At 36.2% G+C, this 18,093-nt stretch overlaps 1 protein-coding gene across 1 annotated transcript in view; it reads left to right on the top strand.

Annotated features, from left to right (window-relative positions):
- DMXL1 (Dmx like 1) overlaps nt 1-18,093 on the top strand; it is a 77,748-nt gene that overhangs the window by 8,172 nt on the left and 51,483 nt on the right. The window contains 8 exon segments of the mRNA XM_039566513.1: nt 1,791-1,916; nt 5,435-5,512; nt 7,571-7,649; nt 8,149-8,281; nt 10,526-10,592; nt 13,236-13,411; nt 14,753-14,942; nt 16,411-16,579. Coding sequence (XP_039422447.1) covers nt 1,791-1,916; nt 5,435-5,512; nt 7,571-7,649; nt 8,149-8,281; nt 10,526-10,592; nt 13,236-13,411; nt 14,753-14,942; nt 16,411-16,579 — 1,018 coding nt within the window.

Here is an 18,093-nt window from a genome sequence, read left to right as displayed (position 1 = left end):
TGTACAGAACTCTAAATTCTACAAAATGGCTTTGGGAAAAATTGTGCATAGGATACTTTTGAAAAAGCTTTTTCTGGAGAACTGTGGACTTCACCAGTGAGTCACCAGGTGAGATCGTTTTTAACTGAAGAAAAAAATGTTCTGTGATGAACAGGTCTAAAGTTCATGCCTTCACAGTATCAAAATAATTACTTTAACATTTGATCAAAAATTAGTACTCAAACTCCTCTTTTGGAATGAGTTTTCAGTTAGATTGCTTTGGAACCTGCCGTTCAGTATGTCAGTTAGTAATAAATGCTGCTCTTTTTACAAGAGGAATTACACTGCTTGAATGTCTTGAAGCTGAAGGGGGAACTGGACAGGAAGGGGCTCAAAAACTTACCAGTAGTAAGTGATCATAAATAAATACATGGTTCTGTTTGGTCTGCAGAATTATAGACAGCATTTTCAATTATGAGGTGGTGCCTAGTGTTCTGCTGGTTGCAATGTGGTAACTGAATATTGGCTGGTAATGGCGGTCACAGTCTTCTGGCTAAGACTCTTTTTTGAAGCATCACTTAATCCTTTGTGGGGAAAAATGTCTTTGAAAATCTCCATATTTTTAGTTTTATTTATTTTAAATGTGTGTAATGGTACATTAGTCTATGCCAGCCTTGGTAAAATATTATTTCATGTAAAACACCTGAAAACACGATCATCAGACTTCCAATTTATATATCTAGCCTTCAGTTATTCTGCTTTTGTTTTCAAGTCCACAGTTTTTATTTAATGTATCAGAAATTAGTAGAGGAGTTGGTTGTAAGGCATGATCATTTTTGTCAGTGTATGGAAATCTTCCATCTTCAGTTTCTGTGAGACTGTTCTGCTCTTGAAACTTTTAGTCAATTAAAATGGTATTTTTGATCCTTTTATCACTCTCTTGCTCTCTAACAGAACACTGTTGTTTGTGCTCTTAATTTTGTTGCTGTCTTTCTGACTAACGTTTTAATGGGCGTGCATTCCTTCTTCCAGGACTTTCATCCTTGAATGCTGCTTTCTTAGGCTAATTGGATGATGCTGCTCACTGTTGTTTCTACAAGTTTCTCCAGCATTTAATCTTCTATTTTTATCTGTACTCAGTATCTTATAAGACTTAATAGAATATAGGAAGAAATTTTGGCTCAAACATTGCAGGACTCAATGAACTGGCTCTGAATGTGTTAGATATATCAGCATGCTCAGTGAAACATAAACTTAAGAGAGAATAGAATTAATGCGGATAACAGGAGACTCAACAAGTCTGAGAGGACAGGTTTGCTTTTGTATAATTAAGCTTCATTTTGTTACCCTTTTGATTTTTTCCCATACAAAGTCCTTACTGAATGTTTCAGTAAAATAACTTCTAAAGTCTGTCTCCAGTCTAAGAAATATATTACTTTTTCCTAGATTGCAAGAACTTTGGTTTTTATGCTTTTCTTTTAGATGTTTTTGTATTTCCATCTTTTGTTTGCCTTTTCTATCATGAACCACTATTTGCTTGTTATTCAAGTGTTGTGATGCACTTGTAAGCATGGAGAAGGAGTAATTTGCCACTTCTGTTGCTCGGTTTTAAATTGCAGACATCTGTATGATCTCTGCAAATACCTCTGTTCTACTGTCTGTATAGTTTTTTACATGGATAGGATGCATGGACTATACTGTTTCATACTTCACTGATACACTGTGAGTAGATAAAGCTTTACGCTATTTTGGGGGGTTTTTGTTTTCTTTGGGGTGTTTTTATGTATTTTTTTTTTTTTTATATACTTTAGGCATATGCATCAGGATGTGATATTGTGGTACTTGGGACTGACTTTGAAAGATTACAGATAATCCCTGGAGCAAAACATGGAAACATTCAAGTGGGATGTGTGGACTGTTCAATGCAACAGGGGAAGGTATGTGGTGCAGTGTTTCTAATAATGTTCCGGCAATGTCATGTTAAGCACCTTCTCAGGAATGTGGATACTTGCAAGGTAGGGCAAATATACTACAATGAATAGTAAAATGACTGATTGCTTTCTGTCTTTATTTGTTGTAAGCAGCACAGTAAATGTGAAATAGTAACCATAGATATGATTGATAGTTGTAGAAGATAGGTAGGACTGCACGAAGGCTGTGGATTCAGGGCTACATAGAGGACATGGCAAGAATTTGACTATAGGATGACTAAGTTGGAAGCAAAAGTAATTTATTCACTATGGCTTTGCACTGCTAGACATGTCATTGGCATGCGTTGACATGTTAGGGGCTGGCAGGAGATGAGTGCCTCCACAAAAATTACTTTCAGATCATCCAGAAAAATGACATCTGTTTCAAGCAATTCATAAAGCCTCTCTTGGATGGGGTTTGCTGTCTTGAATTCTTAGCTTTTGTTTTTTGTAGGTAAGTCTGCATCAGAAATGTTGTATTTTAGACAAGATTGGGTTTTAAGTCTTTTTAACAGAGCATTTTTAAAAAATTTTCCTGCTAGAGTGAAAAAGAAATAACCAGGTAACTGTCCTTTGGGATGTCACAGTTATGTAACACCCTATTGGGATGTCACAGGGATTAAACTACTGACCAGTTCAGTAGGAACTCTGTCTGGATAAATATTTGCTCATGTAAGATGGGTTTTCTACCTCTTTTGTTTCTTTAAGCCTGTCCTTGTGAGTAGATAACATCAGCTTTCTGCTCATTACCACAAGCCTTATAAGCTGCTGAGACCTTTGGTTAGATTCTGGTGTCCATCTTGAGACAAGACCTCTGATGGAATCCAGTTTGTGTTTACATGTGAACTCTGTGCTGATGAAACCCTGGCCACGCCCTGTTCCTGCTTATTAGCATTTGAGTGATAAACTCTTGCAGTGGTAGTAAAGGAACGAAAATGAAAATGAGGAAATGTTCTCTGTGTCTCTGGCCTCTCATAGCCATAAAGTCTGCCTGGGTTTCTCCACTGGCTGCTGTTAACTAGAAGTTGTTTTTTGAGTTCACTGAGCATTATTTCTCTGAATTTGCAAGGTCATCTTGATTACATGATACCAATCCTGTATGCATTTAAATGACAAACTGTCATTGAATTATAAGTTAACATGTGAATATATCATACTGTAAGGCTTCCTAAGCTTCAGAATTTTTTCATTTCTTAAGTAGACCTATGAGGTCATTTTGAGTTGGCATGTTGGTATTGTTTGCTCTCAGGAAACTGAATGTGTTTCTGGAGTGCTGAAGTACTAATGGCTGGCTAGTGGATGGCTAGGAATTTGCCTATTGACCAGACTGATCAATGTATTTTCAGGCCTTTCTTAAAAGGATGGAATTTCTTCATAGAGCTTCTTCACTGGTGTTAACACACAGATTCCTCTTTGGTTTGTTGAAATGTTGTACAATTCCAACACACTCAGTGTGTCTTTATTGGAAAAGTACTCCAGCTCTCAGACCCTTCTTTGGACCCAACATGTCCATGTCTTCCTGGTGCTGAGCACCCTGGGTGTGGTACTCCAGGTGGTGTCTCACTAGGATAGGGAAAATCACTCCCCTCACCCTACTGGCCACCCTTCTTTTGAAGCAGTCCAGGACATGGTTGACTTTCTGGGCTACAGACACATGCTGCCGGGTCACGTACAGTTTTCCTGTCCACCAGTACCCCCAAATCCATGTCCATAGGGTTGCTCTCAATCTGTTAGTTTCTCTAGTCCATACTGAGAGTATTGATTTTGACTGACCCAGGTGCAGGACCTTGCCCTCGGCCTTGTTGAAGTAGATGATGTTCACATGGTCTCACCTCTCTAGCCTGCCAGGGTCCCTCTGGCGGGCATCCCTTCCCTCCAGTGTGTCACCTGCCCCACACGGCCTGGAATCATCAAGGAACTTGCTGAGGGTGCTTTCCATCCCACCATTATTCTTTTTGGTGGTGTGCAGCTCAGTGAGGATGAGGGCTGAGTGGCTGCATCACTGCGGAAGCCTGTGGGGATTTTCAAGGGGTAGCAGTTGCTCTAGACACTACAAGTTGAGCATTTTGGAATGCTAATCTTAGTTTGTCTTTAAAACCCATTAAACAATAAAATATGGAAAAAGTGTCCACATTTGGAGAAAAAGGAAAAATCTTATCAATATGAGTTTATATAAATTTTTTGCTGTTGGGTGTGGAATGGAATTATTCGAGAAAAAAACAGTAAGTGAGTTAGTTAAAGAGAATTAGAGAGGGCAGATATTAGTCTGAGATACAAAATGCCTGAAGAAACTTTTTCCTTGCAAATGTGACAAAATTATTCTTGGCATTTTTGGGTCAGGCTGATGTTTAGGTTGTTAGAAGGATAGAAATTTATTTAACTATCTGTTCTTCTAATGTAGAGGGTTTCTCTTAAGGCCATGGATCTGTGGATTTTAGGATCTGTATGAATCTCTGTGTTTGTATAGATCTTAGGTATGATGGTTTAGCTTTGTTATTTTTCAAGCTTTTGTGGTTGATACTGGAATCAAAATATATTTTATAGTGTAAATCTAACTTTCTTTATTATTTTTAAAGGAAAACTGTGAATACTTTCTAAGTCAGAATTTTACAGCAATACAAAATTGATTATTACAGCGTATCGTATCTGTAGATGTTCTTTTAGCAGCAAACATCACTTCAGAATGCAGGATGTCCGTTCTGTGTGAAACTGTAAACTCCTTCGTTTTTGTAATTCAGAACACTTTTTGGCAACTTTGCTCTGTGACAGTTCTCTCAGGCTGTCTGCCTGAGGTCTTCAACATACATTTGGCTTGTTTGGGCTCTTCCTAGCAAGCTTGCTTTTATATGGATACCTTGAGACCAAATACTGTTAATTTGTCTTGCTGCAAGTTTGAGGTGGATGATAGCCTGTAATGTAATAAGACTTTCAAACATCAGTTAAATGATCAAATGACCATATTGCAACTCTTTCTGAACTGTTTTATGTTAGCCTTTAGTAGTAGTTCTATATGCAGTTTTCTGCATTGAGTGTTTTGCTTGCATAGTCTTTTGAAAAAACTTTTTAAAAGATAGCCTGTTCTATGCTTGGAAAGTGCCCAAAAGTACTCTGAGCATATATTGGTTCCATGTCTGAGAATGTGAACTCTGCAGACTGTTTTGAGTATTTACCTAATTTAATATGGAAAGAATGTTGCTAATAATCTGATTTTTTAAAAAAAGGTACTTGTCCAGCTATAATCTCAGTAGTTCATCATGATTAATGAGTAAATAGAGGTTTGTATTTTTATTATTCACAACACTAACTTCTTGATTTTTGGTAGATGTCATTTTTCTGTTATCAAAAGGAAATATGGATGTGAGCTTCAATTTTATCTTACAAGCAGGGTTAAAAGTAAAATCAACCATTTGCATTTTGTTCTTGTTTGTTCAAAAGCTTGTTTCTTCTATGTGTGTTTATATACATTTAAATAAATACTACTTTAGGTTGCAGCTTCTTACGGCAAGGTGATTTGTATCTTTGAGCCAGTTAGCCTCTTGAAGCAGAACAGCAGTCATCATAATGTGAGTATTTCATCACTCCTTAATTTATTTGAGCAGTTACAAAGCCTGACTGATTTTATTGGTTTGCTTTAAAGTTGGAGTTACTTTGATGTCTTCTTATAATGCTAGAATAAAGTTGAGACGTAAGGTGGTCCTTGGGAAGTGAACATGGTGGGATAAGGAGAGAGGCCTGTAATTCAAAATAGTTTTAAGGAAGATAGGCTTTATGATAATGCTTCATATTACTTATTTATGTAACCCTGCAGTTCATTACCAAAATATTCCAGAACCCAAAAAGACGTACACAGCCCCATTCTGCAATGAGTGTAGCCATTAAAATACAAATTCCTTTTTGAACCATCCTGTGTAGCCTTTATGTTTTGATGTATTTTACAGTTCTTACTTTAACTTTAGTTTATGTATTTACATGCCCTTGGCCAAATTGTAATAGTTTCAGAAATCTGTGGCTTTTCAAGAATATCTGACTGGATGATTATATTTCATTGTTATAATGGTGAATAAGAACAATATTTATTCTTTTGGGGCTTACTTTTGGTGACAGTGGTTTAGTGATTAACGTCCAGAATCTTAATTTCTGAATAATATGATTTAGGGCAAGTTATTTAACCATGCGTCTTACATGAAGAGGAATATGGTTATAATTAGAAGCATTAGATTCTAATTAAAGTCAGTTTGTCGATATGAGACAGCGATTGCTCCAGGAGCTTCTGTCTCCCTCTTCAGGGGTTTGGTCTCCCTTTGTATTAACAAATTGTTTATGTGGCCGTCTAGTGTATTCCCCTCTTTGTATTAACCGGCTCAGTCATAAGATTCTTGGTGTACATGTAAACCTGTGGTATATTATATATTAAATAAATAGTTGGAAGTGAACACCTGTGTAATATTTACATCACTGGAAAACAGAATAAAATTATGGTAAGATGTAAGTTCTTACACTCCTGTGAACACTTTGGAAGTACTGCTCTTGTTTTTGGTCCATCCACCTCATTTTTCAGTCCTTCCTGAATGTTTTTCTATACTGGTAAAGAATACACTTAGTTTGAAACTTCAAAGTTAGAGCAATAACTGTAAGCAGAGGAAGCACTCACCACCCATGCTTTGCTTTCAAATGTTTATAGTTGAAGAAATACTCTGTTACTTCATTATGCAATAATTTCCAGCATATTGTTCAAAGTTATTGTAAGCTTGTCTCTGTCTTCCATTTACTAGAGTGTTCAGGGTCCAAAAACCCCAAGCAAACCAGCTTTGCAAATACTTTGTTTAGATCCTTATCTGCAGCTGCTTCTTACTGTCTTTTGCCAAACTTCTGAGAAGACCGAGTTGTCATGTTTTAACTTCACATCTATTTAGTGTGATATTTTTGGGGTGAGGGATGACTACTTTTAAAAAAGTCTGTGAATTAAGAAAGAAACCTGTTGGCTCCTAAAATTATTTCCAGAAATGTTTTAATTTTCTTCTATAATTCAAAACATCAAGCCTTTGTGGTCTATTAAGGAAACAGACAAGATAAATATTTTGTGAACTTAATCCTCAACTTGTCTTAGAGAGTGAAGTAGTGATGCAAAAATGAAAGATATTTGACAGTCCTAAGGTATATTTTTAAAAAAAAAGGGGGGTGGGGGGGAAAGGGGAAGTATCACCTCTGTTATCTTAACCTTTTTGAACTCCTCTAATTCAACAGCAGTACAGATATCAAATACCAGGTACATTTAACTTGTGTCATTTTTGATATCTTTTCTTTGTTCCAAAAATAAAATCTTACTTCCTCCTAAAAGAATTCTCAAATTCCAGGGTTTTTTTGTGTACTGATTTTTTTTCCAATCTAGATTTTTAAAATAAGAACTTAAAACCCTCTATAAGTATGGTCATATTAGTAAAAGGCTATTTTGTTTTAACATCAGAATGAATCAATTTTTATTAGATCAGCAGTAATTTATGTTAAACATTTTCATAAAATTTGAAGAATGCAGTGAACATGAGCTATTTAAAATTATAAAAAGCGGAGGGAGGAGAATGAAGTGTTTTCATGCTAATGTTTGTAAATACTTAAAATTTCAGGTGTTAGATTACCAGTGGCAGAAGAATGCTCAAATCTCACTGGATGCCATAGCACATAATCTAACATGGGATCCCGCAGGTAAAAACAGATTAAAAGAAACACTTATCTATTTGATACCACAACTGATTTCTTAATTTTAATTTTTTCATTCCTTGTGGACAAGGAAAAGGTTTTTGTTCTGTCCTAGCATGATAGAGAGCACCAAAGCAGAGTGAAAAATGTACCTTCTGTCACTTACTACAGGGGAACTAACATACTAAGTGCATCTGTATGGTCTGACTTGATTCTTCTTATCTGAACAGATAAGAAAACATGGCTTAAATGGTAAATATTTGTTGAGAAAGAGGAATGTCTACAGTAGACCTAGGCATTTTTTTTAGAGCATAACTAAAATTTGATTAATTTTCATGGTTGTAATTGTAGATGTTCAAGTCTACCAAAAAAAATCTAGTAAAGGTGTATCTGCCAGATTTTTTTCTGCAGTTTCAGATTTGTAGAACTTTTTTTCTCTCTCTTTACAGAAGTCTGTATTTTGGTACTTGTTTTGTAGTTAGATTTTCATAAATATTTGTTCCAGGAACTCGCCTTCTGACTGGTTCCAATTGTCTTCAACTTTGGTCCAGTGTTCCTTTGGAAAACCCTACTGACAATGACAGTACTGAAAGAACAGATGTTGGACTTGGAGAATGGAGATGTATCTGGCAATGCAAGTAAGAAACACATTTAAAGACACGTAATTCCTTTTTCCTTACTGATTCATACCTTTGGGATGAAATAATTCGTGTAGTTGAGTGAAATGCCATTGCATACTGTTATTTGATAAATATTATTGATATGAGATAAACTTGAATCATATTTTCCTTGACTATGTGACATTCTTTCTTCTTACAAGATCAGTTGCAGTTGGTTTTGGGACAGTTCCTCAGTTACACAGAACACTGGTAAAATGCTGAGGGAAGGCTAATATTGAAGTTGTCCCAATAGGCACTCTTCCTTGTACAAGAAATAAGGTGAAAGCTGTGTGATTGAAAACTATTGTGCTGGCAGGACTGATTAAAAAAACACTTCCTCCTGTGTTCAGTGTACTGCCTTGTTCTTTCCTTCTCACATCCCCCTGCCTTTCACTCTTACTTCTCAGTTTATTCTGGGTGTTTGGTACAGTCATGTCAAGATTGATACATTCTCTTTTCTGTGTCTCTGAATTCTTTTTGTATTCATGTTGAGTTTGATGTTTACAGCTGTGTATTATACGTTCAGAGGAGTTTTAGTTCAGTACTTAAGTTTATAAGACAATTTAAATCATGGTCCTTCTGCCATAGGCAGGCTTTTCTAGTACAGTGGGGTGCATTGTTCACTCAGGAGCAATGTACCATGTGACTGTCTCCTAAAGAAGTTTACCGAAGTGGCTGACTGGGCAGACCCACCTGAAATTCTTCTTTTTGAAGCATTTAGAATTCTAGTAGGTAGTTCTATAGGTAGTTCTCTGCATGTACCAGAAGAACGTCCTTTTTATAATCCTTCAATTGTTCCTTTTTCTCTGTACTTCAGCTTTTATCAATGACGTGTTTAAAAACCCGAGATCATCCAAATGACAACTGAAAAGCTTTTCTTTGCCTGTGATAAACTTTCCAAATACAAGAAGTTGAAGACTTAGTTTATTTTTTGAGACATCTCCAGGTGCTCATCTCTCAACCTAATAAGAGAAGTCAGGTTATAGACAGAATGCCATTGAGTGTGGCTTTAGAATCTGGGGTGTTGGTAACAGTAGTCAAAATCATACAGATAGTACTTTTCTTCTGTCCCTTCTATAATAGGTTTTGCATTTGTATCATGTATAAAGACTTACAGAACTCTTCTCAGGTCTCCACCTGCTTTCCTCTCTTTAACTCTTTTTGTTGGAGATAGAGCTTGGTGTCGTCTTCTTTGAAGGAGTAGGTCCTGGAAAGGATCAAGAGAACCTGCTTTTTTTGTTCTCCTTTGATGCCTGTATGCTGGCATTTGGACTGCAATTAGATTTAGAATAGGTTTTTCTTGTAGAGAAGTCTGCAAGAAAGTGATTTTGCCATACTACCCTTTGCCAGAATAATTTTTAATGCCTGAAGGAAACATTCCCAAATGTTTTCATATTTGCTGCAGTAGGAGAATTTTGCTTAAAACTGGGTGGATTTCTTTCATACACGACTCTTGTAATTGCCTTTCGCTTGTTACTGCACACACTAAATGCATCCTACTTGTGTTGACCTGTTGGATAACTTAATCCCTCTTGAAAGTTGTACCTCCACAACTTGTTACACATGTATTAAATTCAAGATGAAAATATACACCATATCTGTGCAGTGCAGTTAAATTCCTGTCTGTTGTTCTTCTTATTAATAAGCTTTGTTACTTAGTCAATAGCTGAGTGCTTCAAACCCTGTAAAAGAAGCTAAAACACTACAAAAGTTAACCACATAATTAGGCTTAGAATATTTTGGTGTAGCATCTTATATCAGTGTGACCATTCAAGTAAAAGCTACTTTCAGATACTTTTTAACTACATTATTCTTTTTATACCTTTTTGTTTTCCTAAGTTGTAACTGTAGAAAATATGAGAAGTGGAGCTATCTTTTAGAGAAGTTAGAAGATAATATGGTACAGCAGAGACCAGTTCAAGATCCGTGTTATCATGAAGTCGGAGCAGTTTAATCTATTAGCATCTGCTTTTCTCCTATGATATTTTTGAATATTGGCTATTCAGCTACAAGGGTTTGGTTCTCTGGATCACTACAGCCATGTGTTGTACATGAGTTTACGTCTTAGTCCTTTTGGACTTTGTTAAATCTTAACTGTTTCACACAACGCAATACACACTTGTATTTAAGAATTAAAAACCTCTCATGAGTTCAAGAAAAAGAATTTTTTAGAATTCTATAAAAGTTGTTAAAATTAATTTTCTCTTCTTCTTTATTCCGTAGAACTGCTTCTCAAGTTTGTTTGATGAAATTCTCACCAGATGGGGAGTTTTTTGCTACTGCTGGAAAGGTAAGCATTTTTTTTCTTTATAGCTTTGTACTAATTCAGGTAAGCTATTAAAGCAAACCAAGAAAAACGCATTAAACAAAAGGCTACTTAATGAAAAAACCACTTTTTTCATAATTTTTGCATAGTCTGTGTATGTGTCTTTACATTTTGGTAAACATGAATTTGGGAGAAAGGTAGTTAGAGGCAGGGAGGTAACACACTAAATATTCATTGCTTACTGTTCTAAAACACTAATTTTTAATTTGTACCAAATTATAAGACATCAGAAAAAGAAGAGTTTTGGGGAATGGGGGAAATCTGTGGATGAGATCACTGCTGGATATCCTACTAGTGAGGAAATATAATCAAAATACCAAAAAATTAAAAAATAATAAAATATGGCTCTTTCATATGTTTTTGTGTAAACATATCTGTATGCCTTTTTGTGTACATAGAAGAGAATTTGCATTCCCCTCTGTAGTTGTATTGGCACATAATTCATGCCAGTGTTTGTGGCCAGTCTCACTAATTAGTTCTGTATGCTCAACATTGAGCAGTTTATCAGCAAAAACAAAACCCCTTGGCAAAATAAGCAAAAAAATTGAAGTAAAATGTCAGTCTTTTCCTGAAACAAACAAATCTTTTATTTATACTCCAAAACTTGTTGTTCAGGTTTTGTAAGAGAGTGATGTCCTTATAAGTCAAAGCAGAAAAAAAAATCAAGACTCTGTAGAGGATCCAGTGAACAAATATGACAAACCCATACATGAATTTATACTGCTTGTTAAGGAATATGACTGAGATAAGTAGTTGTTTTCTGCATCAAGTTTCTGCTGCCAACTAAAGAACTTAGGAGAGGCTGCAGAATTACTAGATACGAAACAAAGTGCCAATATGTAAGGTTAATTAGAAGAATGCAGTTGCTGAGATTGGTGAAAACCTGGTTTAAGTGTCACAGAATCCTGAGTAGTAGTAACCTGACAGAATGTGTTTCAGACTGAAGAATAAAAGACAGTTTTGCAATTTGCTCTAGTCTGTCTTGGAAGTATGAGTGAAAAATAAGTGTGTGCACATAAAAAGTGGTTAGAACAGTGTTTGATTTAGTAATAATGTGGAACTTTGCTGTTTGGGTAATAATGTCTCTTAATACATGCTTGAAAAATAGAGTCAAGGATGATTCAGTCTGCAAATACATTTTGCTTTTGAAATGTAGTTGTCATGCATATTTTTGCAATTCAGTTACGTGTATCAGGAACAGATGAGTAATGTGCATCTTGATTAGTTGTACGTGTTTGTTTTTTCCTTTAAAGCTTGCTATCTCAGGTCATCATGCTTGATTGGAAGATTAACTTTTAAGGCATTTGCTATCTTTAAAGAAGAAACAAATCTGTAAAATCACCTAGATTTCCTTTTTCAGGGAAAATACTCCAACTGAGGAGCTTCCAACATATAAACTGAAATACTAGACTTTCCTAGCGATAAATTATTACCTGGATAACAACAAAGCAATAAGTTCTAATGGTCCATATTTTTGTGTTTATTTGAACGTTGTATTCCTTGCTGTAAGTTCTGTGTTGCCTTTAGCCATTTACTGACTGAAAGGAGAGCCATTCTAGCCATGTTTCAGATAACATAAAAATCTATGAGTATATGTTTTATGTAAAAATCAACTGTTTTTTCATTGTTGGCAATATATACTATATATATTCCCCCTTTTTTTGATGGGTAGCAGTTAATATTTTTTTACAAGCCAAGTTTGAGGATTTCTAATGTTACAATTTGATGGAATTCTGGAAAAATTATTTAATCTGCAAGTAGCTTGTATAGGGATAATATTCTTGCAGAGTTTTTGACTCTTATGTCACTTCTGTCCTGTTATCTTACATTATAAACTCCTGCAAAGCAAATTACTGAATAAGTAAGAAAATCAGTAAGTAGGAGAATTAGTATCATATTTTTTATCATAAATGCCTAAGTTAGTTACCTGCCTGGAGAATCTTTAAAACACATCTTTGTTCCTGGGTCTTATTCCTTTACTTAATTTTTTTATGGGGGATGGTCAGCAAAACTAACCCCTTCTCCCCCCAGTAGGGTAATGTTATGTATACCCAGGTTAATTCCAACTTTCAGTGCCATTCACATTTAGTAGCTGATCAACAACTTGTGAATCTAGGTCCAGATTAATTTATCTAGTCCTCGAAGGCATAATCAATATATGTGTATATCTGAAAAAAGCTGGCTGAGCAGTACTGAGCTTGGTTTTTGAGGTACCATCTGTGACCTTTATTTGTTTTCCTAGCAGTTAAATTTGTGCAGGCGGTTTGGGTGGTTTTCTGACAAGGTAGAATTAGTCATATTAACATTTGAATACCATCTCAGGCGAGTACAAGTTGTATCCTTGTCATTAAAAATTGGCAGTTAATCAGAAGGACCAAAATGAAATCCAAGTTAGTAATGGCAACAGTTAAATGGAGGCTCTGGTGCTGTGTTTCCTTTAAGATCAGGTTTTGAAGCTGTTCTTACAAACTGTTTCTCTCTGATCAGAAAAGTATTTTACTTTAAAGAAAAATCAAACCTCAAGAGATGAACTCAAAAGTACTTGAAACAAATCATATTCTTATGCAAGGTAGTCTTATTTACTGTCTTTTTTTTGTCTTTCCACAGGATGACTGTCTTGTGAAAGTATGGTACAACACGGAGAGCTGGCGGTCAGCTGTAACACCACCTGGTGCCAGTCCAGAAAACCAAGCAAAAGAACTTGATTTTTCGTTTGTTTATTTGGCTCATCCTCGATCAGTAAATGCATTTTCATGGAGAAAGACCAGTAAATTCATGCCACGGTCAGTAGTTCTAATAACATGAGGTTCATGCAATGCCCAAAAACCCCCTCGCTCTTTGCAGTCTGCCTCTCTCTACAGTCAACAGTCACGCTATTGTGTGGTTTACTTCAGTTATTGAGTGTGCACACCTTTTATACTGTTTGTGCTCTTGAGAGGATGGTAAGCATCCTCTTACCTGGCAAAGAGCTGGAAAGATAGAAGAGTAAGTCTCACAGACTGACTTAGGCATTGAACTTAATACAGAATCAGCTCTTGGAAAACCATTTCTCTTTGCATTTTTTTTGGTTGCACTAAATGTTCATTCATGCTTTTAAGCTCGACTTGTTCTGTCCTGATGGAATCAGAGCAAAGTCCTGTGACTTGAAGTCCTCTTTCACAAACATTCAAATATTTTCATGTCTTTTCATTTGTTTCTTAACCTAGTACAAAGCTAAATCTCTGTCAGAAGTAGTATCTGGAAATTGAATTCAAGTAATCATTTGGAACTGATATTTTGAGTTTGGGGTTTTAGGGTTGTGTTCAGGTGATTCCAAAATGACCTGTCCCTAGTTTTCATGAGTACTTGCAGTCTTAAACTGAAGTAGTGTTAGCAGTTTAGTTTTTTTATAGCAGTCTTTAAGACTCTTCATAAAGCCATTGCTGTAGTTCTTACTATATAGGTCACTTTTGAAAATCCACCTGCTCCGTGATTCCTAAGGGAGTTTGCTGCTGGACAGTCTGGTCATAGCTTTCAAGCCTTAGTTAGAGCTAAATTGTGAACTTACATGACCAGGAAACCTGATGATCTGCTTAGTTTTTTTACAGTGTACAGCTTAAGGTAATTGGATTTTTTGGCTATATATTTAACACAAACTGTACTTGGGAGAACAGTAATTAAAAATTCGTAGACTTAAATTTTCTGTTGTATCCCTTTTATTACCTGAGTTTCTTTCTTTTGGATGTGTAATTTTGTAAGTGGTAGATACCAGTAAGATCTGGAATTAAGATCAGGTATCCAGTATTATTATGGGCTTTTTATGTGAATGACTTTAAAAGATAAAAATACAGATTTTGCTGTTCTGGGTATGAATTTTTCTTTACATCGAAATCCACAATTTGCTATTGCACTGTTGTGTGATGGCATGTGAGGTAATTTATAGTCAGATACTTGAACAGATGGGAAAGTCTTTCCTACATCATTTATTTTCCTAACAATATATTGATGAGTTTTTCTTTTGCTGGTATCTTTAAGTTGGTTCAATTCCAAAAACTGATAGTGGAAAACTGTTTGGAACTGTTGGTTTATTTTGATGCTGTGTAATAGTTAGCAGCTTCTTCACTCCTTAACTTTTCTTTCATTAGTGGTGCTGTCTGCAATGTACTCCTGACTTGCTGTAAGGATAATGTTTGTCGTCTCTGGGCAGAGACTTTGTTACCCAATGACAGTCTGTTGTATGGGGGAGGATACAGCAATTGGAGTGAAGCGGCGAACTTCACAAATAACTTCAAGAGAAATATTTCAAGTAAAGAAAAAGTGCAGAGTGCATTAGAGGTAAGAATTGAAATTGAACAGTGAGAATAAACACACGTACAAACCTGTCATTTTAGACATGTTTGTCCTTTGTAACTCAGACATGTATCACAAACTGAAATCCTTTATACCGGAGATGTGCATAAAATGTTACGAAAGGATGAACTTCCTTGAAATCTTCCTTGGGCAGGCTAAGCTGACAGCTCTTCTGCTGAGCTTCTCACATTGAAGACACACTGTTCCAAAGTCACAACTGCCTATTTTGGTCTGGTGACTGAAGAAAAGTGCTTTGCAATATTTAGTTCAAAGGGCTAGAAACAGTATGGAGCACACATTATATATACGTTTTGTGAAACCCTGGAGTGATGCTGCCTTAAAATGTATGATAGGGGGGCTCACTTGTTACCTCTGATATTGTGGGATGCTCTCTCTGACTTCTGCAACTGGAGGAACAGTAATATGGAGGGAAGAAAAATAACTTTTCTGCTGTAGTCCTCAGAGCAGACTGCTCATAAGCATTAAGGCAAGTGATTTTTACTAGATAGTGTTTTCTAACCAGTGGGAATTAGTAAGAAAGTGTAGCATTAGTGGTCCGCATCAAAGGTATGTAGAACATATGTGGGCATTGTGCCTTTATCTTAATGAACTGATGTATTTTGCATGCTCACAGTGCTTTCTTAGCACATATAGCATACCTGAAAAATATGACAGGCTGAAAGGCACAACAGAGCAAGGAAAATAGAGAGGAGAGAAAAGGAAGATGGAAAAAGTTCTGTCTTCCTCTGGAGAATAAAAGGCAACATTAGAGATCCAAAGCAACAATTATGTGAGAATTGAGAGAAGACTGTTTGATATGAGCATGCTGTGTTAAGATGCAGAGCACAGCAAGTGAAAAGGAATACCAAGCATGTAATACCATCCTTAATACAGATTGTGTACCGCTGTGTAGCTTTGGGTGCTTGCATAGATGTCTACAGCACAAAAGGCTTGAACTGTGTGAGTCAGTCTTAAAAACTGAATATTATTTTTTTGCGTGGAAACATGTATTTATATAAAAGAGGAAGACCTTAAAACTCATTGTGCCCTTTTGAGGGGTGTTGAAGTGCGGATTTAATTAGATCCAAAGTACAGATCCTGTTTTTCAGACTGAAATGAGATTACTCAGATTTGCTGCTTTGTTCAGAATCCTGAATAAGCATGGCATATGTTTATGAAACCCAATAGTATCTTCTGTGTAAGTATAAAAATTCTATGAAAATTGTGCACTGAAGTAGTTACTATGTGAAGGTATTTTGTGGGCCTTCATAAATAAATCTAAAGGCACTGGTTTCTCTCAGCTGTGGACTCAACACAAACAATTTTGCAAGAAACAAAAATTAGCTTTTAATCTGAAAAGTAGCATTAATTAGTGCCTAGAAAACCACTTACAGATGAAATCTGCCTTTTTCTTTTTGGAAGGATTTTAAATGATACCTTATTCTTCATGCAGTTAAACCTGAGGCACTTCCGGCGAGGAAGGAGGAGGTCAGGTGCTGTTGTAGCACATACTGGATATGCTCTGCATCAGCAAGATCCTCATGAAGCTCACAGGAGCATTCCTCCTCATGCAAATGCCCTTTGCCACTTCCATATTGCTGCCAGTATCAATCCAGCCACAGGTAAGAAATTTAATGCTTGCTATGAAATAAACTCCAATTTCTGTTAGGTACGTGTTCTCTCTGGAAACTTAGCAGGTGTATTTGTAGAGTATATGATCATGCAAAATTGCTAGTATGTTGGTTTCATTTATGCATGAAAGGACTTTCTACAGTAATGAAATGATCTGAATAAATTTCCTCTGCAATAATCCTTTCTTTTATTTTGTATGTCTCTTAAGTGAGATTGATAGTGTCTAAGATGGAGAAAGCTAAGTATTTGTATCTGTGTTCAAAATTTACTGTGAATTGTGTATGATACTGGGAACCCACTGATAAAATAAAAAATTTCTAAGCTTCTTAAAGTGAGCACCTGACACTTAATTCTTGAAATAACCACACATTCCTGTACTTTTGTCTCAGAACCAGACAAAACATGCCTTCACCCTGCATTCCTTATAATTTGATATTGCCTTGAACTGGAACAACGTGTTGATAGGGGTTGAGGTAACACCCCTATAGCTGCTGATACTTCTGTCTTTATTATCTTTGGTATGCTGAAAATGAAGTGCCTGTCTGCTTGTTGAAAAACTGAATAGAAAAGCCATATTGACTAGCCTTTCATGAAGGTTGTGATGTGGTTTTCTGTGTCTAGAGTTAATGAACAAACATACTGTGTAATTCTTTTCTTAAACTAGTTAAGCTCTGTTTCATAGTATTGTTTTCCTGTTCCTCCTGTTTGAAAGGCCAGTTTTAAGCTAAGGGCACTCATGTTTTGTTCATATTGGTAGCTGTACAGCCGTTGGTATGATTGGAAAGAACAAGTAGTTTCCATTAACACTGCTGCACTAAGGAAATCTCTAAACACTTTCTCCTTGATTAGTCTTCAGTGTTTTGAGTAGTGGTTCATTGTTTCATATTTTAATAGATAGGACAAGAATCACATCGAGCCTACCAGAAGGAAACTTCCTGCATTTTTTTGCTGTACCATCAGTGCTATCCTATTTCTACAGTAAAAGTCTCCAGTGATTATTTATTACTGCCCAATGTCACACAGGAAAGTTTCTCGAAAGCTTCTTGGAGATTTGTAGACCTCCTCTGGTTTTTTTCCTCTTCATATTACGCAGTGAGCTAGCTAACTTTTTCATGTGGCTAGCACATAATCCTTGACCCCTTTTTTTTTTTTTTAACCTACTCTTAATGCATTTCTTATTTTTGATACAGAATAGCTAATGTCATGGTTTAACCCAGCCCTCAGCCAAGCCCCAGGCAGTCACTTGCTCACTCCCAGCAAGACTGGAGAGAGAATCAGAAGGGTAAAAGCCAGAAAACTTGTGGGTTGAGATAAAACCAATTTAACAGGGAAAGTAAAAGCTGTGTACACAACCAAAGAGAAACAAGGAATTAATTCAGTGCTTCCTATTGGCAGGGAAGTTTTCAGCCATCTCCAGGAAAGCAGGGCCCCATCACAGGTAACCATTACTTGTGATGACAAGCACCATCACTTCAAGCTTTACCTTCTTCTTGTTTCTTCCCCC

The sequence above is a fragment of the Corvus cornix genome, chromosome Z, assembly GCF_000738735.6.
Source record: "Corvus cornix cornix isolate S_Up_H32 chromosome Z, ASM73873v5, whole genome shotgun sequence".
In the NCBI taxonomy this organism is placed as follows: domain Eukaryota; kingdom Metazoa; phylum Chordata; class Aves; order Passeriformes; family Corvidae; genus Corvus; species Corvus cornix.
Note: the sequence above shows the minus strand (reverse complement) of the source record. Positions and strands in the feature narration are given on the sequence as shown.